Genomic DNA, 27,787 nt, shown 5'->3' with positions numbered 1-27,787 from the left:
AAAAATAAAACAAAACATTCAATCTCTTTCAGGAGTCTCGGGATTCCAGATATTTGTTTATTGCCTATGTGAATAATTATATAATGGAGAAAGGTAAATAAAACCCTACAAAATTGAAGCATAAGTGCCAAGACTCACCTTTTATAATTCCAAGGCTGGAATACAACAAAAACAAGGCCCCTTACGTTTGCCACTTATCCCAAGTATATCTTAACCTACAAACTAAATATTTTTCCTGTAGGAAAAAATATTCTCACTTCAATTGGAATTTTTCAATGCACATAATGTGTCTAAATTATTGAAGACATACATTTTTTAAAAGAAAATATTCAATTTTTTAAAAAAAGCTTTCCAGTAAAGAGCTTTAAACTATTAATGGAGAACTGTTCTCTTTTACCATAAGAAGGCGATTCCCTTCCATCTTCTTTATCTGATTCTTTATCTTTTCTTCTCCGGTGGTGATGCTTGTGTCCACGATGTCTATGACGCCGACGACTCTCTTTACTAAATGGGACGTGAACACCAATATATACAGCTCGATGACCTAGCAAAAGGTTCAAAAACATATTACTGGTTTTCCAAAAGGGAAAAAAAGTGATAAGCACAAAAAGCATACCACAATTTACTTCCATAAAAGAAAATTACATATAAATGCACATAATTAAAAAAGCTAGTCTCCTATTACTTCTCTTATTTTATAGAGCACTACACAAAATATTACACCAAGGGCTAATACCACTGACTGATATATACACTAGATACACAGGCTACTTGTGTAAGCATTAGTTTGCAAGTCTAAAATGATATTTTGAAAAGCAGAGCTTGGCCCTCCTAAAATCATACTATGTAGACAAAAATTTATTCCATCTACATTTATGGCCAGTCCTAGTCAGTAGAGGTTCTTAAGAGATGTGCTTTAATGATAATTAAATACTTTATATTTGGGTATTTATAAATTTTTACTAATCGCTTGAAGTTTTGAATATCTCAAATAATCAAGGTCCAAATTACTGAGGGCTACAATAAATGTAAATGTTCCAAATACTCCAATTAAAAGGTGGAAGTTCTCAGGCTGGGAAAACAAAGCAATACAGTAAGATTATCATATAATTTGAGAATGGAAAAAGCTAAAATTTCCATTCTGCTGATGGTGCATTATCCTGAGTTTGTACTCTGACTTAAAAAAAAAAAAAAAAAAAAAAAAAAAAAAAGGTTATAAAAGACAATCTCTGCTCTTGCCCACTAAAGAAAACTGCATCAGGGAGCAAGACAGTTAGCAGCCCTGTGTCAAATACTAAGAAGCATGAAACTGATTTCTTAAATAACTTTAATGATGTTCCTATTTAAACTGTGTTAAGTGATAGGGGTCATGGACTACAAGTTTAACTAATTTGCCACTAGGAAAAAACCATCTGGCATAGAACTGCTTTTTTGCCTTTATGTACAAAAAGCAATGTAAAAAAATAATATGCTGAAATATGAACAGTAATGTCATTCCTTTCCTAACAAATTCCATAAGATGGTCAGATAATAACTACCTCAAGAAAGTTAAGATCTTCATCTTTAGATAAGATTTACAGGTACAGTCAATCCTGATTATTCATCGGTTCTCTGTCTTTGCAAATTTGCCACTCAATAAAATCTATTTGTAACTCCAAACTCATGGAGATTTTGCAATCATTTACCAGCATGCACAGAGCTGCATACAGATATTAGACCTATAAAAACTTATTAAACTAAACTAAAATCATTTAAACTAAAATCATTTAAACATCTGCCACTATCCACTATTCTACCTATGTCATGGTAAGCACTAGATTAAGCACTGTAAAAATTAAATACCAATTATCTGACAATATTTTACCAGAAAAGTCCCAAATTTAAAAACCAATTATAAAGGGTTTCTTTATGGAATGATGGAAAAGTTCTGGAATTAGAGAGTAATTATGCACAGCACAGTAAATATACTAAAAAATAACGAATTATGTGCTTGAAACTGGTGAATTTTGTTATGTAAATTACATCTCAAGAAAAGTGAAAAAAATAACAAAATTCAGTGAGCTTACAATTTCATTTTAGTGACACTATTTTCTTGTGAACACCAAAGAAAAGTAGAAATTAAAGAGTAAAGTTCTCATCACTGTGCACTGGAAATTACAGAGTTGTTACCCCAATTAGTACTAATGGGTTCTGGCACGCAAGCCCCAGTGCACCAACACAAAAATGAATTTTAAGAGTTAGCAATTTAGAATTAAATAAATAATTTTTCATGAGTTTGCAATTTAGATAAAATAAACAAAAATGTTAGAATCCAAAGACTGAAAGATTGGGCCACATGGGGTTTTTTTCCTGTTTTTCTTATTGCCCCCTAAGTATTCTCCCATAATTTTTCTTTCATTTTTCTTTCACCTTTACTTTATATCATCAAAGGCCTATTTAGTCACACTCTGAAATAAACTTAACCTCGTCCTCAAACTTGATACTGAAATTAAGATATGTACAAAGTATACAAAGTTAAGGGGCTTTAGGATAATCTAGGGAAGCCAAGAAATATAGTTAAGTCCCTCTCTGCATGGTCTAGGTCGCATATACCTGAGAGATGACATTAAATGGTATGTGATGGACTAAATATTATCACCATACATTTGAATTAATAAAATTATTGCTAAAATTTTAACTTCCATAGTCTCTGCAATTCACAGAATCTAACCACAAACTTCTAGGTAACTGAGGTTCTTTCTAGAAGCCTTAGTAAGTGTAGACTTTAAAAGTCAAATTTATGTTTCTTTTTTTATCTCAGAAAGTAAATGTGGAGAACACTCGTGTCTCTTTCCATCTCCTTTTTACAAGCAACAGATTAATGGCCCCATGATACCAGTTTCCCCAGAAGAGTTTAATTTAACAATGTATGCTCAAAAAGACCCCAAAGTAAGTCTATCGAGACATGTACCACGAACATCCCCTTAACCAAATGTTCAAGGTTAACATCACCAACAGTAAGTCACCGTGATATCGTATGTCCACAAATGTGATACGCTGAGAATAGCCAGTCACTTCAGTGGTATGTTCCCCAAACATCCATACTCTTGGTCTATTAGTATGATAACATTACACAAACCCAAACTTCAAGACATTCTACAAAGTATCTAACCACTACTCCCCAAAAAATCAAGGTCATGAAAAACAAGGAGTGATGGAGAAACTGTTAGAAATTACATGACACTAAGGAAACATGACAACAAAATGTACTATTGGCTCCTAAACCGTTCAACTGGATCCCGGAACAGAAAGAGCATATCAGTGGAAAACCTGAATAAATCCGCAGTTTAGTTAATAAGATCGTTACAAATTAATTCCTTCATTTTCATAAACTGTATGCTGATTACATAAAATGTTAACAGAAAAAGTTGGCCAGAGGGTATACAGGGAACACTCTGTACTATCTTTGCAATATATTTCAAAAGAAAATAAAGAAAAGAAACCACTTTCTTCTGCTTAAGGAAGAAAGACTGGCAAATAATTCATTTGCTCCACAATTCCATGCTGAGGTTATTTTAGCCTTTTAAAAGGCTGATGTAACAGACCTATAAAATGAGTATTTAGATGACAACTAGTGATAACTGTGGCTTTTATTAGTCTGGTACTCTAGTTTGCTCATAATACAAATGTCCCAACCTGCTTGAAATGGAAAAAATAAAAGTACTAACTGATTTGTAACTGTGGCATTTCAATTTTCCAAGTTAACTAATGGTAACCATAGCGAAGTTTGTGTTATATAATCTGTGTTATGCCTGCTTTCAACAAAGAGTAAATCATCAGGGAACATTCCATTTGCAGATATAGGTAGTGGTTACATGAGTGCTTGCTATATTAATCTTTAAATTACATTTAGAAAGTACAATTGAACACCCCTCTCAATGTATGCTCTACTTCACAACAACAAAAAAATACTTCAGCAAATAGTAGGTAAATCTTAAAGGACACTAATAGTAAATTACCCTGCTAAGCAAAGTGATTGTAAATAAACTTACTTTCTAGTTCTTCTTTTTCAAACTTGGTGTTCACAGTTGAACTGGTTTTACCAAGATCCACAACAGCTTCTTCATCAGGACCCTATAAAGAAATTATTTACATTGGCTCATGAATCAATGTATAGTAAAGACCTACTACTAGGTGTATTATCTGAGATAGCCAAAAAATATATAATTGCCCTCCTATTAAAGAACTAAATTCTTATTACAGCTAACTGCATTCTGTTTAAAGTATGCTTATACATTTTTTTTAAACCCACAAAAGACCATTCCTCATAGTAAACCTTCAAAACCTCGTAGTAAAAACTGAGATGACAAAGATTTTTAATTGTTGTTCTATGGAAGTTACTAAATAACAGGTACATATATTCACATCCAACAGAAAGACCCTTCAGATCAGAAATTAAAGAACATCTGGGGTGAGGGGGCAAAAAGAGAGTAAACGGTAAAATTCAGATCAGAAATTAAAGAACATCTGGGGTGAGGGGGACCTTAGATAGCAATACAGAATGCCTTACTTCTTGCTCTTTGCTTTGTGGTCCTCTAATTAAAAGGAAACACTTGACTGAGCTGTCACAGACTGGATTACGGTTGAACATAAAATTGTCAAAAGTAAGTCTATAGACTTAACAGGCAGTACCACTTTTCAGTGACAAATTAACCAAGAGCCAAAATTTTAAGAACTTTTTGTTTATACAAAGGAACAGCCATGCCAAAAAGTTAACCCGTAAAGAGAGCCTGGCTTTAAGCTGTAAATCTACCTTCATAATTTTGTTCCCTTCTTCTGCTCAACAAAGACTAAAATATATTTATTGTAAAATATGGCATAGATTATTTCTAAGAGAATAAAACTTCCCTTCTCAATTTCTAACTTAACTTTCAAAGGAGCATTATAATCACCATTAACTATTATGTAATTACAATGCACAAGATTCTGTGCCATAGATAGAGACAGATGAACAAATTCCCCTCCCTCAAATACTCCTGCACTCTGGACCCTTGCCCAGCATGGGTCTGCTGGAGCCGGACAGGGGAATGTCCCACCTCGCCGACCTTCAACCTGGCAGGGCAGCATGAAGCCTAGAACCTCACAAGGTGTCCTAGCAGATGCGCCCAGACTGGGTGGGCAAGGGTAACCAGGTGGACACCACCATCACTTCAACCTGCCCTGGAAAGTCTATTTCATTTCCTGTGACAAAGACTAGAGGGCAGTATACCAGGAGCAGGAAGCAGTGGAAAAGGCTGCTTCAGCCAAGCCCAGGACTCGGAGACATACGGGAGGAGGACATCCAAGCTTTTAAAAGATATACAAAGGCTCTGAGGAAGAGCTGGCTGAAATTAAACAGGCCTTTCTGAACTTCACGGGTAGCAAGAATCAGCTCACAGAGTCTGTATTGTATGTGCAGTACACAGGGCAACCTAGAGTACAGAACTTCATTCAGCAAGCCATTCCCACCAGAGAGGTCCCATCCTATAATGCCTCTGTCAAAGAATCAAAGCAAAAGATGACTGCAGGGAAAGGAATGCCCAGAAAGAGGCTGAAGAACCAAAAATGAGCAGAAAGAGGCTGGGGCTTTGTGAAGGGGTAGATGACCTTCAGAGCAGGCAAAAGGATGGGCAAAAAGGAAATGGACAACGTTCTGGCTCAGATGGAAGCAAAGTACTCCAAACCTCCCAAAGCAGGAGGAAAAAAAGAGCTTTCAAGAAGGAAAAAAAATAATCTAATTTGTTCTCTTAGAAGATCCTGATGCTTTAATTGGTAGCTTTGCAGGCAACAGAGTCAAAAGGAGAGGAAAGAATTAAATAATACTAACATCAATTACAACATGGTTAATATTCCACTCAACATCATTCTTCTCGAATGACATTACTTTTTTTACCCTTCCAATTATAGTCTTTTTTGAAGACAAGCTCTCAACCATTCCCATTTTCTCTGTGGTCCCTCCTACTTCCCAGCATCTCCTCCAGCATGGAGCACAGACCAAGCTGACCCACAATGCAGTCAGCCTTTTACCGCTCGCAATGTCCGCAAACTCAAGAACCCGATGTTTTAGAAAGGATCGAAGAGGAGGCTGGGTAAAATGATCTTTTAAAGTCTCTTCCAATCTTTGGTCTAAAGTTTTGTACTTTTGTATATTGCTTTTCTCAGTGTATACAAACTAGATTCATATACAATTGTTCCTTGCTACTCAAAAATCTAAGTATCCAAATTCTCTTATCTTTAAACTCAGGAACTGAAACAATTTGATTACATTTTAAATGAATTCCCTGCTATCCAAGCCACCATTTGCTAACCAAAACTCAGAACCAGGCTCCATATATTAGCGAATGCCAATCTCTTGATGTACAAACTTACTTTTTGAAGGTTACATATCCAAGCTATAGAATCAAATACATTTGGATATCAAGTGGTAGTTGTATATGACTCTAAAGGATTGGTGCTCAACTTAATATAGGAAATTCAGGGGAGGGAAAATGATTTGCCATATTTAAAGTAGGAAGCAGGCTATAGAGACCAGGTGACATTTTCATATCATGATTAAGAAAGAAGACAGACAATAGTATCTGGGTTAATCAAACTGCTTATGACAATGATACATCCTTAAAAATGAGGAAAGGCTTCAAATAGGAAACAAACAGCCCTGACTGGTGTGGCTCAGTTGGTTGGGCAAAGTGAAAGGTCACCGGTTCGATTCCCGGTCAGGGCACATGCCTGGGTTGCAGGTTTGGTCCCCCGTCCAGGTACATGAGAGACGCAACTGATGGATGTTGCTCTCTCACATCAATATTTCTCTCCATCGTCTTCTCCCTCCCTTCCCCCTATCCAAAAATCAATCTTTTTTAAAAAATGGGAAACAAAAAACCCACAAAAATTGTAAGAATGGATAATTAATGATTACCATCCACTAAGAGTATAATAGTTTAAAACCTTTATTCAATTTTCCTCCAGTGACTTAATACCGTTTAGTCCCTAAACATGTACAGGTACAAAAGACAAGCTGTCTCCTAAATTAAGAAGGCAGAAGTTGTGTTATCCCAAGAGGCAGCATACTGTGTATTTTCAAAGGGATTAACTGCTCCCATTCTAAACTTTCACATAGCAAGGACAGTTGCCAAGATAGGAAGCAAGACAATGCACTTATCTCTCACCCCTAAACAACAACAAAGCCTTTTATTTCTATGCAGATATACACTCATGCTTAGATGTACTAACAACATTAATCAGTTAACAATCAAAAATCGCTTAAAGTGGGCAATCTCACAATATTTGCTTATTTAAAACAAACACTCTGACCTCTAAACATCTATCATAAAAAAAGAAATACTTCCAATATGAATAAAAAGAGGAGTATTAAAATAAAAAGGCTGCCCATCAGCACATCCTCTTATGGTCCATCGAGCTTCTCCAGTAAGACACTATCTGTGAAGCCTTAAGTCACTTCACTTAAAGCCAAATGAGAACATTACTATATTGTTATTAGTCTTCAATGAGAATGTTTCCATGTATAACTTACAGAACAAACAAAAGTTAAAATTTTAAAGTCTAAAATTTTTACAATAGAACTGTTAAAAAAAAGGGAGGGTGGGGAGAATCATCTTCATTTCTCTCTTCTCTTAAAAACTTAGCTTTTCAATGGCTGTGAAACATAAACCAGAAAGGCAGTCTGCGACAAATGCAAGTATTACGTGGGCCACGTAAATTGGCCGTCTTGACATTCTACAAGTAATTCAACCAAGTATGCAGGTGTATATCACTATATATTAAAAATCTCTTAGAACAAAGCCACTGATGTTTCAGGGGGGCAAAACATTTCTGAAACAAGTACACTATACTTTAAATCCTATCATTTTTGTAAAATGCTTTAAGCCCTATTTCTAAATATAAATACAAAGTATATTTTTGTTTTTTAAAAGCACCATAAGAAAAAGTACTATGTACAAAAATATATGTAACACTAAACATTCTGAAGGCTAAATATCAAACTGTTAACACTGGTGCTATGATGACTGGGAAAATAGTAAGAAATAAGAGATGGACAATTATGTAGTGTTCCATTTTGTGTTACAACAAATGTTTTAATATTTTTTAAAAGAATAAATTCGAATTTAATCTACTAATAGGTCAGTTATTTTTAAGTCTGCATCTAGGAAACGAACTCTACCTCATTTTTAACTCCAAGAATATAGTGGAAAACTAATAATAGCAACAGCACAGAGCAACTCTTGACATCAAAATGTTTTCGTTCTCAACCTCAGATAAGTGAGTGATCCAAGCCAGTGTTTATAAAATGTACCTAAAATGAAATAAAGCTGAGGCACTGGGAAAACTCACACACACAAAAGAATGAAAATGCACCTGAAGTATATAAATCCAAGACTGATCGTCTAATCTTAACCAAATTATTTTATCCTTGGTTTCAAGTTTCTACTTCTCAGGTAGCTGCCCTGGCCTGGTGGCAAAGTTGGTTGAAGCATCATCCCCATACGCCAAGAGGCTGCAGGTTCAATCCCAGGTCAGAGAATGTAACAGAGGCAACTGATCAATGTTTCTCTCTTATATCAATGTTTCTTTCTTTCTCTCTCTCTCTCCTCCCCTTCCCTTCTTCTCTCTCTAAAGTCAATAAACATATCCTTGGGTGAAGAGTAAGAAGTAATAAAAAACTAAAAAATTTTAAAAATATTATGAAATAAGGTAACCATTCAGACTGTACCTGTTCTATAACAAAGAAGACAACAGATTTAAGAATTATCCATATATGATCATAAAGGAAGTTTAAAATCTCTGTATATGAAACAGCATATGTGCAAGATTATTTATTGCAGCTTGTACAAGGAAAAGACTAGAAACAATCCAAGGACCCCTTACCAGAGGAATGACTATAGCAGGGAACACCAAACCACCAAAGCAAGCAAGAACATGCTCCATGCACTGTCACAGAAAACATCCACTACCTATTACAAATGAAGCACAAACAAGGTTGAGAACCGCATCTACAGTATGCTACTTTTTATATAAAAAAGTCCCCAGAATAGGAATATTTAAATTTGCACAATGAAACACTGGAAAAACATACAAAAAATAGAAAAACCGGACCTGCAGCAGTAGAGGCGGACTCCTGGATTTGTTATTTTATACTGCTTTTATTTTAACCATGTAAATACAGAGGTAGACTTAAGAATGCCATCTTTTGAAAGCCACGTCCCCCATTTACCTTGGTTTCAAACACAAATGAGAGCACAGCACCACCTGAAAGGACTGAGGGGTGAGACACTGCGTGAGAGGACCAAGTGCTAGTACATAAGCCACAGAGGATGCTCACATTTTTACTGACTCTGAAAAAGGAAATTATTCCATTTTTCTATAAAAAAATGCTTTCTCATCTACTATATAACTTTGAAACAAGATCAGCAAAGTCTTACAAGTGCAGAAACAAATACCTATGAATTTAAAACCTATGTGAAGATTTGAAATGTATCCTAAAACAGCACGATGGTTGTATAAGAGAGTGATACTGGAAATGCATACGTAACTATCTAGGATGGAATGCCATGATCTTGCAACTAACTTTCATAAGGAATGAACAGTGTATTAAGAGATTTTGACATACTCAATTCAGACACACCTACAGAGCTTGTTAAAACTCAGCTTCTCTGGCCCTTCGCTAGAGATGCTGGTTCAGTAGTGCAAGTGGCACCCAAGCATCCCTATTTTTAATAACCTTTGTATGTGATTTTGGTGCACACCAAAGTTTGAACTATCTTTGGATTACCGTGAACACTTAAGTCCCACATACTTAAATTTCTCTTTGAGGCTGCTTCATGCCCTTAATCATTTTATAATACTTAGGTCTTCTTGGGACCGCTCCCACTTAATTTATATTGTTTTAACCCTTCAGAAAAAACATACATTCCAATTGACAACAAAGTACTGAAAGGTACTACACACTTTCAGTACCACAAACAACCCCAAATCTATAAATAGTGTTCTAAAAGTTGATATATCAGAATATTCAACCCAAGGTGCCTAGAGCAATCTATCAAAGTATATACAAATAACAATGTTGTCCCTCCAAAATTTAAGTTTCCTCCAAATAGTCCCAATTCCCAACTCCATTCCCACCTCCCACTAAAAGTTGCATAAAACTTCATCAGAAAGCATAAATTTATCAGCAAAAAGCTTAAGAGTAAGACAAATAATCCTTTCTGATCCAATGAGAGGGAGAAATCATCAACTACTGTTTCCAACAATGAAAAGCTAAAGAATATTCATAGTTTCTAAAGACCTCAGTTGGCATTTCTGGACCCACATATTAACTCTAAAGTAAGCTGAAGAAATGTAAAGGGTATATGGAAAATTACTCCAAATTGTAAATTTAGGCAATCATGCAATTCCCACAGAAAAAATTTAAAAGCCTTGTGAAAAACACTTTATCACCAGACACAGTGGGAACTGGATCAATTCAGACACTGCAACAAAAAGCTTCAGAATTTTTTCTTTTAAATACCCTCTGATCTCATTTGTAACACGAATCTAACGAACAAAACTTAATGGGCAAAAGAGGACCAGAGGCACCGAATCACGGAATGGACTGAAGCTGTAGGAGGGGTGGGCGGAGGCAGGGACTGACAGGAGGTGAAGGGTTCAGTCGAAGGACATACATGAAGGACCCAGGGACACAGACAACGGTGAGGGGACTGATTATGGAAGTGGGGGGCAGAGGGAGAAGGGGGCGCAGGGGGAGGGGGCAGAGGGGGAAAAATTAGGGCAACGGTAATAACATAAACAATAAAATATTTTTTTAACAAATATCATGGTTGAAACAAGAGACAACTTAAAGTGTTAAGAAAGTTTCAAAAGTGAGAAAATCAAAGAATGGAAGAGCAGAGGACTCAGAGAAGTATGAGGTATAAAAATGGGCAAGTAATAGCCAGGATTGTTAGTGACACACTTTATTGTCAGATACTTTGTCACCAGGCACAGGAGTCATGGACAATGGAAAGCCTCATCAAGGTTCTACCAGAAATTAAAAATCACAAATATTATTAATTCTCTGAGGAGAGGCATTCACTCCTAGTTCTAATTCAATATACACCCACTGCAAAGAAAAAAACAAAAAAACAAAAAAAACAAAAAAAAAAACCCATACAGGAATCACTTATTTTAGGATTATCAAGCATGTAAGTTTATTAATAGAAATGAAAACAAAACCTATTTCCAAAATGGGCTTTCTTTAAAAAAAAAAAACAAAACTCTACATTTGTATACATTTTAGTATAGAAAAGCATGGGTATTCCACACAAAAGGAAAAAAAGCAGACAAAAACCCAGTAGATGTTTTTCAGAAAAAGAAGTCTCAGTAATTGTCCTGTCAAGATCCCCATTATCAGCCAGCATGGGGTTACCATTAGCTTGGTTTCTTTAAGGTTCTGTTGCGTGTTTCTAATGAAAATCAACAGCAGAGAGCCAGGAAATCGCTCGGCAATATGGTCCGTTTGCCTATTCTTCCCCTGGATAATAACCATATTCCCTATGAATTCAATGGGCCACGAAAAAAGTCTCATTTCCTTAAAAACTAGTCATTAAGGAAGTCATCCATTCATTCCAGAAATATTTACTGAGTACATACTATGTACCAAGCAGCATTCCCGGTAGTGGATGAAAAACTGTAACATAATCAAATGTCCAATTTATCATTTAATTTACAGGTAAATATGGCTCTCCATGATAAGAAATCCAGATATAAATGAATTCTCCTTTCCACCCCTAATGGATAAATGCGACCTCACAAAGTCATAGGTGTAAACAAACATCTTTTACTTTTCCCATTCGGTTTTCTCATTTTATACAGTATACATAGGTAGGTAGGTAGACACACTTTCATAACACAAGCATGCCCAAGCACACACACACACACATACAAGTGACTTGCTTAAGACTTACACTGTTGGTTGACGAAAGAACTAAAATTAAAACCCAGGTCTCCCAGGCTGGTGTGGCTCAGTGGATTGAGTGCCAGCCTGTGAACTGAAGGGCCACTGGTTCGATTCCCAGTCAGGGCACATGCCTGGGTTGCAGGCCAGGTCCCCAGTAGGGGGACACTTGAGAAGCAACCACAGATTAATGTTTCTCTCCCTCTCTTTCTCCCTCCCTTCACCTTCCCTAAAAATAAATAAATTATATTTTTTAAAAAGCCAGGTCTCTAAAGTCTCAGTTACATGAGTTCTTTAACACTAGACAATAAACCAAGGCCACCGTAATACATGCTGAGAATACACAGTAATTTTTTTTTCAGTGTTTATTAAAACTTGTAATTACCTATTTATGTAAGTACTTCCTTAACTGTCTCCCCGTCTGAACAGTAAGTTCCAGGAAAGGAATTATGCCGGTTTTGTTCACCACTGTATCTTCAGCATCAAGACTGGCCCTTGGTAAGTTCTCTAATAAATACTCGTTGAATGTTATGTTTCAAAAGACAAGACATTCAGCTAAAAATTTATATTAGGTCCACTCAAGGGCTCCTTATGAAGACAATTAAACCTCAAACACAGAAAAGCATTCCGTATTTTTAAATTTAACAACTCAGTTTATAAACAAAAAAAAGCCCAACACAATACATAATAAAATCAAAATTCACTTCATAAGCAAGAATTTTCAGCAAAATAAAACAGCTTCTATGCCTGAAACAGATTTTATAACCACATGCTGTATTTTACTATTTCTTCTCATTTATCCTTCATGAAAAGCAAAACCAATTTGTATTTTCTTGGTAAAATGATCAAAATGATACTTTAACATTCCAAAGGAATAATATTAGGGGGTAAAAAGTGTTAAAAGACTTACACTATATTCATTAACTTAGTTTAATATCCTTTTTGACACATGAGGTTTAAAAAAGCCCCACTATTAAAACAGAAGAAGACTCCTGTCACAAATTTCATTATGTAATTTAATATAGCTATATAAATTTCATATAGCTATAGCTCAAAAGTAACACCTCCCATAGATTATTAACGTGTAGAGTAATTTTAGTTATAGAATACTTCGCCTTACAACACATTTAGCCATTAAGAGACTGTGATTTCTTTCCTAGTATCTTAGCCAAATAGAATTCTTAAAAGCCTCAGTCAAATAATATTAACTAATCAAAAACCTAATTTTATACAGTAATAAAGATGCTACAAACATTGCTAACTTTATACAAGGATTTACTCTTTTCAGCAGATGACTTCCACAGCCAAGGACACAGAGGATGATACTATTCTAAGCCAGTGCTAATAAGCCTGACATTTCTTCAAGCTTCACTATTAAACTCTGAAAGAGTCAACCTTCTTTGTAAATAAAACACAAGATCATAACTAGGTACATACAAGTAACTTCTTCTCCAGGTGAAATCTTTCCATAGCAATATATAAATGCCTTGTTTTTGATAATGTAATTCAGTACGTCCTTTGAAGATTCCACGGACAGTGAGTACGTATCTGATTTAGGTCACTGTGCTTTGCACAGATGAACTCTTCTAAGTTGCTTTTATGGTACAGCCAATCGCTGTCTTCTAAGTTGCCTAATCTCCCAAGCTAATAAATACAATTTATACCAGGGATATAGCACAAAAGAACTGGAAAGTAACATACACATAAACCTTTCTGTAACATCAGTTCAATAGATAGCACACCCTAAGGATATGTGGATGAATACTGTATATGCATGTATCTTCAGAGTATACATTTTCAACAATGCATTAGGCTAAATCTAGCCCTTTCACTTAATTTCAGGAAGGATCCAAAGATGTTTTCATCTGAAGAGTTTTGCCTTTTTATCATTACTATATTTATACCAACTTAACCATATTAGTAACAATATTAATAAATCATATTACGGTTTATAATCATTTCAACCAAAAATTAAGTACTCATATGGGTAACACCTAAAAGGGAAAAAGGAAATGAGCAGCACCCCCCCCCCCCGCCACTTTCAAACTCAAAATCTCTTTACAGGCTTTTAAAAAATCATTAAAGACTCTCCAAAGGGCTTTGTTTATATCAGTTTAACAACTATATTTACCCTATGGAAAGTAAAACTGAGAAACTTTAAAATATTTAATTCATTTTTAAAAATAATAAAGCCATTAAATAGCAACATTTTACTGAAAATAACCATTTTCAAAAACAAAAAAATCGAGTGAGAAAAATGGCTTTTATATTTTGCCAAATCTGTAGTATCTCACTTAATAGACGACAACTGGATTCTCATTATCTACTTCTGTAACCAATCTGAAATGATTTGGTATTTGGTTGAATTACATGAAAAAAACGCAGATTCACACAAATATTCTGTTGGAAAAGGGAGGAGTGTTTTAATACTCTTTAGGGGTAACTCTGATTATTCCTCTTTGATACTTCACCAAATTCAACAAGTAGTCATTTCTTAAAGGTTAGTTTGGAAGAAGGAATCTGAAACCATTTCAAATGAATATTTTGTGTACTGTTATACTGAAACTCAATGGTCTAAAACTATTTCAACTATGTGTAATAAAATTTTAAAAAAAAAATTTCCAACTATAGTTAATTAAAACAAAATTCTAACTCAATATGAATTAATAAAATTAAAAGTCTACCAATTCATATAAATGTATTCTAAATTAAACTAAACTGTATCTTTGAATATACAAATTTGCTTCCTGGTACCATCAAAGTCTGTATTTTAACAAAGCAAATGATACTTCAACAGAAGTATCTATATCCCAAAAGTGAAGTCCTGCTAACCAACTAATTCTATAGGATTCACTGATGACATGCAACAGATAAAAAATAAAATGAAAAATTAAAACTGAAATAATGTATTAAACAGAAAGAACTGCTTTGTTTTAACTTTCCACTACTCGATATGAGACAGTAACTACCAGGCCAAAGACATGCCATAGCCTTCAAATCCAACTAACGCCTCCAGTTCATTACACTTAAGAATTAGAAACCCCAATGGCATCAACAGTTACAATAAAAGCACGTAATTAATCGTATTTTTTTAAATCTTCAGACTTTCTATGATTTATACTTCACAAATGAACATAAATATGAAGAAACACAGGAAAGACACATCATTTACTGATTTTAAAAATTCTCAATACATCAAGCCCGGAAAAGAGTATCTGCAAATAATCAAGTTCAGTGCCAATTTCTACAATGACCTCTTGAAATTTACCTCCTCTAGAAAATCTTGGCCTTCCCCACTAATATTTAAGACATGGTCATGCATATGTCTCATTCCCACTGGATTATAAAAACCCTGAGCATAGGGATTTAGGTAGAAAAGGGAGAAAGGAAGAGACTGAAAAAAAGAAGAGTCCCAAGGAGGAAAAAAAAGGAATTAGGTGTATACAAATTTTTAATTTCCCAAATTGTAAATCGAAATGTAATTCTTCATCAAAACATCCATTTCTCCAAAATGTTACTTGTTGTGACATTACTCTGGGCACTACTAAGCTAATATTCAAATAAAATTTTAAAAACCAACTTTTAAGGTTTAGATATAAACTCAACACATAAGCTCAGGAATTTTAATCTTGCTAGTCCTTTTACTGAATAGTAATACTTATTTTTTAAACAAACCGACTGAAGTATGACTGATGTGTAAAGACCTGTGTGTATTTAATATCTAAAACTCAATGAGTTTGGGGAGATAGATACCCCTGTGACACCATCACCACCATCAAGGCCACAGACATACCATGTCACCTGCTTATGTTTCTTCCCAATCCCTTTATTTTAAAAAAAAATTTAATTAGCATTTAAAACTGGTCAAGATAGGACAATACAAATATTCTTATACTTTCTAGAGAGAATGAAAGTTGCTCAGAACGTTTTGGAGAGTAAGCTAGCGAGAATGTGTATTTTTAATTTTCAAGGATACCCTTTGCGCGCTGGCTGGCATGGGTCAATGGGATGGGATTCCTGGTCAGCGTACCTGCCTGGGTTGCCCACCTGTCCCTGGTTGGGGGCACTTTTGAGAGGCAGCCAATCGAAGTTTTTTCCTCTCTCACATCAATGTTTCTTTCCTTCTCTTTCTCCCTACCTTCCTCTCTCTAAACAAGTAAATAAAATCTTTTTAAAAAATTAAAAAAAGGATATCCTTTTTGCAACAATACACCTTTGGGTGTCTACTCCACAAAAATAAAAGCACCAAAATGTAAAGATACAGTCAAGCATGTTTACTGTTCAAACTAGCAAAAACAAAAACAACTTGTAGGTAAATAAGCAGAATGCCTGATTACCATGAAATATTTTGAAAATATAAAGAATTAGAACTACAACATCCCTCTCAATAGATATCAGTACATTGTTAAGAAAAACACAAGTTGTAACCCCTGGCTGGTGTGGCTCAGTGAACTGAGCACCCGCCTGCAAACCCAAGGGTCGCCAGTTCAGTTCCCAGCCATGGCACATGCCTGGGTTGTGGCCAGGCCACTGACTGGGGGCGTACAAGAGGCAACCACACACTGATGTTTCTCTCCTTCACTTTCTCCCTCTCTCCTCCTTTCTCTAAAAATAAGTAAATGAAATCTTTTTTAAAAAAGAAAAACACAATTTGTAGAGTTACATGTTTTATGATTTATTGTTTTACAAAGGATAAAACATTATCTGTGAGTATATGTTTATATAAACATAAACAAAGTACAGAAGAATATATGGGTTGGTCTACATTTCAATAAAGATCATGTTTCTCTAAAGATGTTAAGGATCTATTAATTCAATATACAGTATAAGATTTTGTTGTTGTTGGAACGAGTCAGTAAAATAAATTTCCATTTTCTTGTTCAACAACATTGCTTCATACATACATCAAACAGGCCTAAATAAACAGCAATTTCATAGGCAAAAAAAAAAAGGGAAAACAGAAACCTTTTATCTTTGGTCTTTTTAACCATCTCATACAAACCAACTACTTAGAGTACAGCTAAGTACATAGACAAAAAAAGTTACTGGAATGCTCGGAGTAATATTGTTTCAGTGTTGTTGTTAATACTTCTTTTTTAATGACTTTCTTTCTTGAGATTAAAATGAGTATGTTCACATGACAATGCCAGATGTTGGACAGAGAGCACCCCAAAGACTGGCCTGGTAACCCCGTGATCATTAACAATGGCTGACCGCTAACGATATGTACAAAAATATAAAACGTACATAAAAAGTATAACTTCTCTGTTTTTAAGTACTTTTAAGAAAAAAAGCAGGGCCTTGGAAGTTTTGCTTCTTTTTCCTCTCCTGTTGCAAATTCGCATTGCGGTTTGATTGGCTGGTGGAGAGCGCATTTCATCTCGGGGGTTCCTGCTGGCAACGGGCGGAACTTTCAGCTCCAAGGTGACCAAGGTGACCCCCGCAGATTGTGCGACACTGCGAGTGCAGGGTGAACAGGCCACAGCCGCTTTTTTTTTGTTTGTTTAACTTTCCCTTTTTACTCTCTAGTCATCCTCATCGGTCTTCTGCTCCTTGGTGTAAATGTTGTCACCCTCGTCATCTTCAGTTGCCCTCTGCCCGTCTCTGCCTCCTCACCTTCTTCTCCATCCTCTCCCTCAACATCACCTTCCTCCCCTCCTTTTCCTCCTCTGCATCTGCCACGTTGTCCCCCTGCTGCTGACCATTCTCCGCATTCACGTTCCTATGAGCAGGTGCCTCTCTTCCATTCTCTGCCTCCTCCACAACTTCCTCCTTCTCCTGGAAGTCCTCGGTGGTGATCTCGGAGCAGCTGCCCATGCCACGGCGGACCTGGTGGGGGCGCCAGCGATTCCAGCAGCGGGTTAAAGAGAAAATTGAGTTTCCTAACTCCAGCCAAAACGCCTCAGCAGTCCGCTGCAGACGAACAGGTGGGTGGTGGGCCTACCACAAGAATGAGGCAAAGGTGGCTTTTCAGAGCAGCCAGTGGGAAATATCATATAAGATTTAATACCAAACATAATCATTAAGAAGCCCCTAAAGCTGAAAAATTATTATTTTAGTCAAGTCTTCAAAAACTATGATCAATTCATGTTTTGAATACAACTCCGATTACAAGGCAAGTAACATTTTTGAAATCACATTTCGCATGGTTTGAAGATAGTCCAAAGTATTCCTCAACACTTCCCCATTTTCTAAAAATGAATTAGCACACACCCTGAAAAAAACTAACATTTTTCAGCTTCACAGTCAGCCAGTTATATAATCACACTTATTTTTTAAATCTTAAATTCAGTTAAAAGGATAAGAAGCTTAGAATTCTAATTGTGCATTTCAATCAGCAAAAGAGAAAAACATCTAGAAACCATTAAGTTAGATGGGGAATTGCACACCAGTTAAAACAATTAAGAATGCGTATGGATGGACCTTGAAAATATCATACTAAGTGAAATAAGTCAGAAAAATTTAAAAACCTATGATTTTACTTATATGTGGGATATAAAACTGAAAGCAACAAATGAATAAACAAAAACTCAGAGACACAGACAATATTGTGGTTACCAGAGGGAAGGGGGGTGGGGAAGTGGTTAATAAATGGTAAAGAGGGTCAAATGTATGGTAACAGAAAATGATTTGACTTTTGCAGTGGACACACAATGGAATATACAATACAGATCATGTGTCACAGAAAAATGTACACTTGAAACCTATATAATCTTACTAGCCATGTCATCCCAATAAATGTAACATAAAGGTCTAATTCAAAGTAAATATGAAAAAAAAGAAAGCATATGTAGCATCCATTTAAGTTCCCTTTACAAATGTGAAGCCACATTTTTAGTACATGAACATGATAGAAAATATAACTGCTAGTGATGTAGATGCTGCTGCTGACGTAAGGCACTGGACCCATAAACATTTCTCTTAATTTAACCAAAGTAAGTCAGGTGTATTTTCTTAATTAAGAGAAAACATGTTTTAAATTCTTTAATTTAAAACTGTTACTTTTCTCATATTTTCCTAAACTCTTCACAAAATAAAGTGTGAGAAGAACAATCTCCTTTAATAATGATGAGTAAGGAAGGTAGCTCTATTTCTTACTACACGCAGACAGACATTGCTTAATTTGGGCAACCTATTCAAAATCCACCACTACTAGTCTTCGACAATGTTTAAGATCGCCATCTGGCGGCTGGCATTAAACATGTGGAACTGATCTCTCCTGCTGTACTGGTGGCTGAATGGGATGACCCTAAACACTTATTCCAGCCCGTCCACCAAAAAAAATTCAGGGTTTGAAAAACTTGCCTGGCAGCTGCTTTATGAAACGTGGACATTTAATTATATTCAGAAACACTTAAAGAGTAAGAAGATAAATATTAAATACACATCCCATTTATATGTTAGGATATCTAGGATGTGGTAGAGCTATGGTTTTCTTATCAGCATTTTATACGTACCACAGAATAATCAGCCCTGGCTGGTGTGGCTCAGTGGACTGAGTGCTGCCCTGTGAACCAAAAGGTCACCAGTTTGATTCCCAGTCAGGGCACATGCCTGGGTTGCCAGATGCGTCCCCAGTTGGGGGCCCACAAGAGGTAACCAATCCATGTTTCTTTCCCTCTCTTTCTCTCTCCCTTCCCCTCTCTCTAAATGTAAATAAATGAAACCTAAAAATAATAATAATCAGTATATTACAGTGAAGTAGATTAAAGTCATTTTTTAAAAGTTGTTTCAAGTGCCCATGGCATTTCAGGAATTTTGTTTTTAAACATATTTTGAGGCACAGGTATAATTTCATGAAAATTAAATATATATATTCATTTAAATAAAAATATATATATATATAGTTCACAATAGGGTAAAATTGTCTTTTTTTGTGAAAAACATGCCAGTTAAACACATCATTACAAGAAGTAGCTGTAGTCAACAAAGTATATCTTATATTTCTTAAGACTACTCCACATTTAAATGCTTGAGACAAAGCAGAAATAAGATTAATTTATATTTGCACTGAGAATATATTCATTTAGTTATAATAATACTACATATTAATCACAAAGAATTTTTCATTCTTGTGGTCTCACCTTGGGTTACAGTTAACTAGGAAATGTTACTTAAGAAATAACAAATAACTCACGGTGGCAAATGCGCAATACAATAGATGGGTGATGTATTATAGGATTGCACAGCTGCATGATCGCTGAGACTTTATAATGGATTAAGTTTTCTAACATTTTATAATGTACCTTGACATTTAAAAATAAATAAATAAAATCAATCTGCATTTTAAAAAGAAAGAAAAAAGGAACTCCTACGTTTTGTGACAACATAGATAGAACTGGAAAATATTATGCTAAGTGAAATAAGCCAGTAGATGAAAAATAAATACCATATGATCTCACCTATAAGCGAAATCTATTCAACAAAATAAACTAACAAACAAAATAAACCACAGGCAAGGAAACATGGAGCAGACTGAAAGTGACCAGAGGGGATGGGGAAGGAGGACAATGGTGTAAAGAAGGAGAAGGAACTAAACAAAGAACATGTATGAATGACCCATGGACATGGACAACAGAGTGGGGATTGACTGTGGGAGAGGGGGGTGGGGTGGGTGGGTGGAGGAGGGCAAAGGGGGAAAAATTGAGACAACTAAGAGAATAAACATGATTTTTAAATAAATAAGTATAAGCTGGTAGAACTTTCAAGTAAAGGACAAAATAGATACATTTCAGAGAAAGATTATGAAACCTACATAATTCAGTTAACCAGTGTCACCCCAATAAATTCAATAAAAAATAAAATAGGTAAAAGAAATTTAAAAATAACCTGACTGAACTCCTCCCTCTTCCTCAAAGGCATACAAACCAGTAAAGAGTGACTTCTGCATGTCCATAACCTTAGTCTTCTCTATTTTGAATCTTTTGATCTTTTTGCTTTATGATCCTTGATTGTACAGGACAGGGCTTTTCAACCTGGCACCGATGACATTTAGGACTAGACATTTCTTTTTGTAAGGGGACGTCCTGTGTATTGTAGGATGTTCAAGAGCATATCTGGCCTTTACCTACTCGATGCCAATAGCACACATATCCTCTCTCCCTGGTATAACAAAAGAAATGTCTCCAAGAATTGCCAAATGTCTCTGAACAGGCAAAAAACACACCCCAACACACAAACTCATTGAGAACCACCGCCTTAGAAATAACTGGGAGCTACTACTGATTTCCAGTGCTTTTAGATCTTGTAAAACAAAAAAATAAATCTACCAGGTTCTTCCTCAAAAGTCAGCATAAACAGGCACACAGGCAAACTCTAAAGCCTTAATCTTTTTATAAAAGCTGCATTTAGCAATGAACTCCACAGGCAGAGATGCATCTTAAACTTGAATTTACAATAAAAGTTTTATTGAAGGCTACCTGCTCTCAGTGTATAGGAACCTCAATGACATCATATGGGTAATTTTACTCTACAAAATATTCCTACTAGAGTTTAATATAAAACTTTTTAGATAAATAAAAGCAAGATGGAAATCTTTTTATCTACACATACTTTTAAACATTGTAAAACAAGCCCTCAGGCCTTAAGCCTAAACCTTCACATTTCAGAGAGGCTTACGAAATGCAGAGCACCTCTGCACTAACTCAGCTGAGCCTAACTGAGGACACCACAAAATCACTGTATCTTGTCCCTGTGCGCATTTCACCACATGGCAGTTATTTGGTTAATCTACTTAATTAAAATTCATAGACCAGCCTTGCTTAGAGAAATCCAGACTGTAGACCCTGTCAGATTGACAGCAAAAAAAAAAAGTAAAAAATCGAAGCAGAGGCTGATAGAAAATATGAGTGATGCCAAGTGGCACCTGACAAAGAAGCCATATGTCAAGAAATGAGGAAGATGAAGATTATAGAGAGTTGTTTGTTCTCTGAAGTTATCTTTCCTCTTTCTGAAGCTTTGGTGCTGCTCTTCCAGGACTCCAGCAAAAAAAAAAAAAAAAAAAAAAAAAAAACCCTCGAATGGTTACAATGTATCTCTTAACTCTAGTGAGTTTAAATATATTTCTGACTCCAGGTAACCAAAAGAAGCCTGCTTGGAACACTCATACAACTTATTCTACCTGTTTGTACTTACTGAAGTAAAAGCTGTCAATTATGAAATAGAAATAGTTTAAGGATTTAAAAGTAAAATATTGCCAAATTTAACCATTGTGCAAGTAAACTGGCAGGTCTTTATCGATTACAACAAATGGTGTTGCCATTTACTCTTTGATACTAGTTCTTTTTTTTTAAAGTTTCAAGACAATATTTATTTTTCAAATTACCCAAATTCAAATGAAAATCAATTTGTCAGACAATTATCCTCATGCTCAATAGCATATAACCTAACTTTAAGTACTTTTAGTAACTAATTCAAATGAATTCAAAGGAACACTACAGCCAAACATTTTATTTTACCTTCTCTCAGTATTTTCTATATTTGCTCTCTAACAGGAGAAACATTTTTAGGTGAATAAGAAGAAAACTTCCTAGGCCCTAGCCAGGTAGCTCATTCGGTTAGAGACTGGTCTGGATACATACTCCAAGGCTGTGGGTTTCATCCCCAGTCAGAGCACATGCAAGAATCAACCAGAGAATGCATCAATAAGTGGAACAACGGATCAACGTTTCCCTCTCTAAAATCAATCAGTAAATAAATAAATAAATAATTTTTAAAAATAAAATAAAGCTTCCTAACAATAGTAACTCACTTTATGCTTACACAGTGTGAGGGGCAGAGGAGTAAAGAAAAACGACTGGGAGGTCATTAAAGAACATGAGAGATCAAAGATTTGCTTTTGGGTTTATGTGTTCTTTTCCCCAATATTCACTAACATCATAGTAATTTTTTAAAGGATGGCAAAGAGAGTAGACAAAACTATAATGAGTAAGAGATATCATAAAATCTTTGGAATAGAAAGTGGATGAAGGAATGGTTATTTCATTTAGAAAATAAACAGCAACCTTAAAACAGATGGCTATGGAAGAAACAGAGTAGACTCAGAAAACAAATCATGTTTAAATAAGGAAACAGTGCACAAAATTTTATTAAGTGTTAAGAAAATTTACATATATTCGAGAAACAGCTTTTACTTAATTACCTTATCCAATAAATTAGCATAAAATTAAGACTAGATATTACTGAAAACTGTATCTATTCATATACAATGCAATTTGTCAACCAGTTTATTTTGGCTGAAGCTAAAACATAAGATTAGGTGCTAGAGTCAAATAGCCTGAATTCAAACAAGATTAAACTAGGAAAGTGAAGATAATAACAGTGCTTATAACTGATACATTGTAATAAGCATAAAAAAATTCATAGCACAAAATATACACTCAATTAAATATTAGGTATTAGTACCACCTTACTGCATGATCATCTTTGCTGATCAGGCTATGTTAAGTTTACATTTTGTATTTAAATGAAATTAAATTTATTCTGTACATATTTACTACCATCTCCCAACTCATTTCAAGCTCCTTGGAGATAAATTTTCCTTATGTGAAATTTTATTAACTATGTATGTATTCCACAGATTCTTAGTGATAAAAACAAAATACAACGTTTCATGCTAGAGACAGGTTCAAAGCAAGTCACATATAGCTTTTATTTGCTTTTAAAATACTGACATTTTGAAAGGTAAAAAGAAAAAGAAAAAACTTAGTCCTAGCATGGGTAAGTCATACAATCACTTGCCTTTCCAGTTCTGATAATGGTTTCATATTCATTTAAGTCACTTCCTCATGAATTCTAGATGACAGAGTAAATAATAAAGAATGTGCTCATGAAACAACATGAAGACCTAAGGGGGTTTAGCACCAAACTTTATATCAAAGGCTTCTTCAATGCAAATGATTCTTCCATTCATTTTATACGAATAGTATCTTACTGAAAATATAGTATCCACTGTTCTAAGTTGCTCTTTGCATTATCAACTAATTCTTCAATGGAATAAAAAAATTTAGGTGTCTTTTTTCACTAACTGAATTATTTGGATATCTCTATATAATTCAGAGATGTTTATACCTATCCTTCTACTACAGGCACTTTTATTTGTTTACTTTATCATCGAACAGCTATTAACCAAGTTTCTACCATGTGCCAGGCACTGTGCTAGGAGCAGAGATATAATGCCCAAAAGTCTAGTATATTCAAACACCTAAAATGAGCTGACTATAGTTGAAATGTAGAACAGGAGGGGAGAGCAGTAAAGACAGAAAAAGATGGAAAAAGGGAAATGAGCCAGACCCTCCAGGGCCTAAGTTTCAGACTCATCCAGAGAGCGAGGGGAGTAAAACCAGTGGCACAAAATCCCTCCAGCAAGGCCACCTTGTGAAGAATTACATGCAGCAAGTGGTGACAAAGACTCTCCTTTGACCAAACTTTAACGAGGAACAAAGGTGACCTTTGGCTTCCCTCCCTCTCCTTGTAGAATACAGTTTGAGCAAGAATCCTGTTAAGTCAGTTTAAGGAAAACCCCTAATCCTTGGTATGCATCTGAGCCAGCCTGGATATCCATCGCCCTGTCTACCTTTGGCAACGCTGCTGAATGGGTCTCACTAGAAGAATCCTCCTCACCTCTGCTGTCCCCTCAGCAACTTCCCATCTGCTGACCCCCCACCCCCACCCCTTGTCCTTCTTGTCCTTCCCCACCACAGTGGTCCCTACACCCACCAGACTGTCCTCCCTTACATAAAGTCTGCTTTATCGTTCCTGAACAAATGTCACTGAATAGCTTTTTCTTTCACAGAATACTATTTTTTTCTGTAACTCTGGAAGTGCACTGCATTATTTCCAGCAAAAGAAGACAGAAGCCTGAACCATGTTCAACGAAGTAGGGAGAGAAGTCAACTGATTCGAGGTAAGAATACTGAATCCACTGGATTTGGGTGTCGGGTATAGGGAAAGAAAATTCATGGAAAATGCTCACACAGATTTGGGCCAGACGGTGGTGTCACTCACTGAGATAAGAAATTCAGAAAGAGGAGGCTTGAGGAGATCTACTTAGACATGTCAAGTTTCAGCTGAGCTATCCAAGTGGAAAGAGTAACCGATAGAGCTCCCTTCGGGTATCTTCTGCTGACTCTGTGAAAAAAAAGTAGCAATATTTGCTGGGGTCCAGGGGTGTAAGGATACAGTCTGAAGACGGCACAGAAATGTTGAATGCACCCACTGGAGAGAACAGGAAATAATAAGAAATATACAAGAGTGTTTTCTGTATATGAAGAACCAGAGAGAAACATGAATGTAGAGGGGTACCAATCTATAAGGCTACGTTACGATTTTTCCAGCAGTTCTGGGCACCCCCAGCAGTTAAACTGATCAGAACTGGGGATTTACTAACATATTTAATACCATTAAATATGATAATAAATGTCCTCAAACAAAAAGAGAGACTGAAGAGATGGGCCATGGATTCTAAACTGCATAGGGAGGTGGAGGAAGCAGACCGAAAAAAGGGAAATGAGAGCTTCAAAGTTCAAAGAATAAGGACTATGGGAGTGTGCTGGTTACCAGTCACAGGAATGACACTGTAAAACATAAAGAGGCATAAATTCCTATAATCATTCCACTGAGGACCTCTCCAACAGTCATCAGAAGTTCAAACACTGATTATGCTTAAAAATCCTCTAAAAGGGACTCCGTTCTAGAATTGCAGGAACTTAGAGGACTTCTGGTAAGATGATACCCGTGTCTAAACACACACTCAACAAGAGCCTAAACCTCAATCATGTGGAAATAATTTTCAGTGCACCCATCTTTACCGTTAAAAACTAAACATGCAGGGCAACAATTAAAGCCATTGCTAAAGTGCTAAAATGGTGATCCAATAGAGTCTCAAAAAGAAAAATAACCGTTTTGTCCAATTCCTGCAAAATAATTTAACTCTTTTAGAGATAATCATTCTACTGACCTACGGGGAAAGCGGCTCTGAAGGAGTAACTTCAGATACTTAAAAGTATCTTTATTATAAAAGTAATGCATGTTCCTTGTGAAAATTTTGAAAACTACAATATAATCATCTATTTACCCTTAAAGTCCACCTCCAAGAGATATTCAGTATAAATCTTTGCTCTGGTTCACTATTTAATATTAAATTTCCATCCACTAAATACACAAAATGAAAAAAAAAAATGGAATCATACAGGAATACAGACTGCTTTTTTTCACTTTCAGACACTTAATCTGCAAATATATCTTCAAATTTATAGCTTACCAAATAGAACTCATTCCTTCCTATATCATAAACTGTTTAACCAAAAGGAATCTCCTTCAGATCTCTCTCCAAAATAAACCTAAGTCTCGGGGATTATCCTACAAAATAAACAATACTGTCTTCTTTCAAGTCTGCTCTCTTTTTTATGCACACATAAGACATACGAAATTACAGTTCTACGTCATCAAGCATTCCATGCTTATCATCTTGCTTCTTAGCAAAATGATAAAATCTCAAAGCAGTTTATGTACAGTAATAAGAGTAGATTCAGTTGCTACATTCCTAAAGATTTTTATCAAGTTTTCCATAAATCCTTTCCAAATGAAATCATTCCAAATATTATAGTATTTCAGGTACTTCTGGGCCAAACTGACTAAACAAAATCTAATTGTAGATATTCCCATTTTTGTTTTTGCCCATGAGCCTAACGGCTGAAACAGTTTAAGAGTTTGAAATTGAACAGAGGAAAATCCACTAGTAGTTCTTCCTTCTCATTACACCTCACTAGTTATATATGCAATCAGAAAGCTCTTGTTAACAAAATATGAAGTTAAATTCTCCAATATAAAAACTTTTTGATGTAGTACTGATTTAGGTATGTTTAATCAAAATACTTACTTGGATATGTTAAAATTCTAATTAAAAATTGCATATATGTATATTATCCCCAAAAGAATGTAATCAAATGAATCTATAGAAATGGATTTCCTTTTCCTTTTTTAATAGCAACCCCTGGAAATACAGCACACACATACCTGTTTACATATCTGTGTATGTATACATAAGACAAACAAGCTTCACAAAACAGTGTTTGTCCTTAGTACCTGCAACATGTGTTATTGTCTACTCTGTAACCTTTCTTTTATTTTTGAAATACTTGTGATAATCCTATAAATTGTTTCTGTAAATTACTGGTAAATCACAACCAGGAGTTGGGAACAACAGTGGAGAAGATTCAGAAAATGAGGATTTGGGATAACCCTTCCTAAATTTTATCTAACAAATACTTTAAAAGTTGAACAAGCAGAGGTTAGGTAGGGTTTTAGCTCCATAGCTACTCCGAATAATGGAGGACAAGGGGGAAAAGAGCAGAGTTAAAACTTTTAATTCAGTCAACACAGTGAGTACACAGTTCTGATTAAAAGCCCTAGACCTGCACTCTTATCAACCACAGGTCAAGTTCACTTGTATCAGATGACAAACTAAAGGAAAAGCTCTGACTCCAAAGTGACTTAAGGCACTAAACAGTAAACAACCCCTACCCAACAGACCCCAAAATTAGTCTCCTGATGCTCACTTACTGTATGTGTCATTCTCTAGAGGCAGTTTGAAAAATAAAGCTGAAATGTTATCACTTTGGCTTTCTACAAAAATTTCCTCAATGAACATGTTTTTCTCCTATCAGATTCCTCCACCTATTGTAGATGCAGGAAGATACAGCAATCCCCAAAGACCTGAAATTCACTGCCACCAAACTAATCTAAACTGCCCCTAACTATTTGAAGTTCACAACTATAACTGAGGAAGCACAGGCACTGTAAGTATAAAGCAATACCCCATGGCTA

At 35.5% G+C, this 27,787-nt stretch overlaps 1 protein-coding gene across 11 annotated transcripts in view; it reads right to left on the bottom strand.

The window, feature by feature from the left end:
- SLC4A7 (solute carrier family 4 member 7) overlaps positions 1-27,787 on the bottom strand; it is a 97,145-nt gene that overhangs the window by 57,068 nt on the left and 12,290 nt on the right. For 6 of the 11 annotated variants that reach the window (XM_054595153.1, XM_054595149.1, XM_054595144.1 and 3 more), the window contains exons 2-3: positions 4,032-4,113; positions 398-544 (exon numbers count right to left, since the gene is read on the bottom strand). In XM_054595153.1, coding sequence (XP_054451128.1) covers positions 398-544; positions 4,032-4,113 — 229 coding nt within the window. Of the gene's footprint in view, positions 1-397; positions 545-4,031; positions 4,114-13,399; positions 13,579-27,787 lie in introns of those variants that run through there. The other 5 variants (XM_054595154.1, XM_054595150.1, XM_054595151.1 and 2 more) reach the window with 1 other exon arrangement.

Source organism: Pteronotus mesoamericanus, unplaced genomic scaffold (genome assembly GCF_021234165.1).
Source record: "Pteronotus mesoamericanus isolate MK-2021 breed Mesoamerican mustached bat unplaced genomic scaffold, CSHL_Meso_final scaffold_54, whole genome shotgun sequence".
Lineage (NCBI taxonomy): Eukaryota > Metazoa > Chordata > Mammalia > Chiroptera > Mormoopidae > Pteronotus > Pteronotus mesoamericanus.
This window is presented reverse-complemented; position numbering and strand designations above follow the sequence as displayed.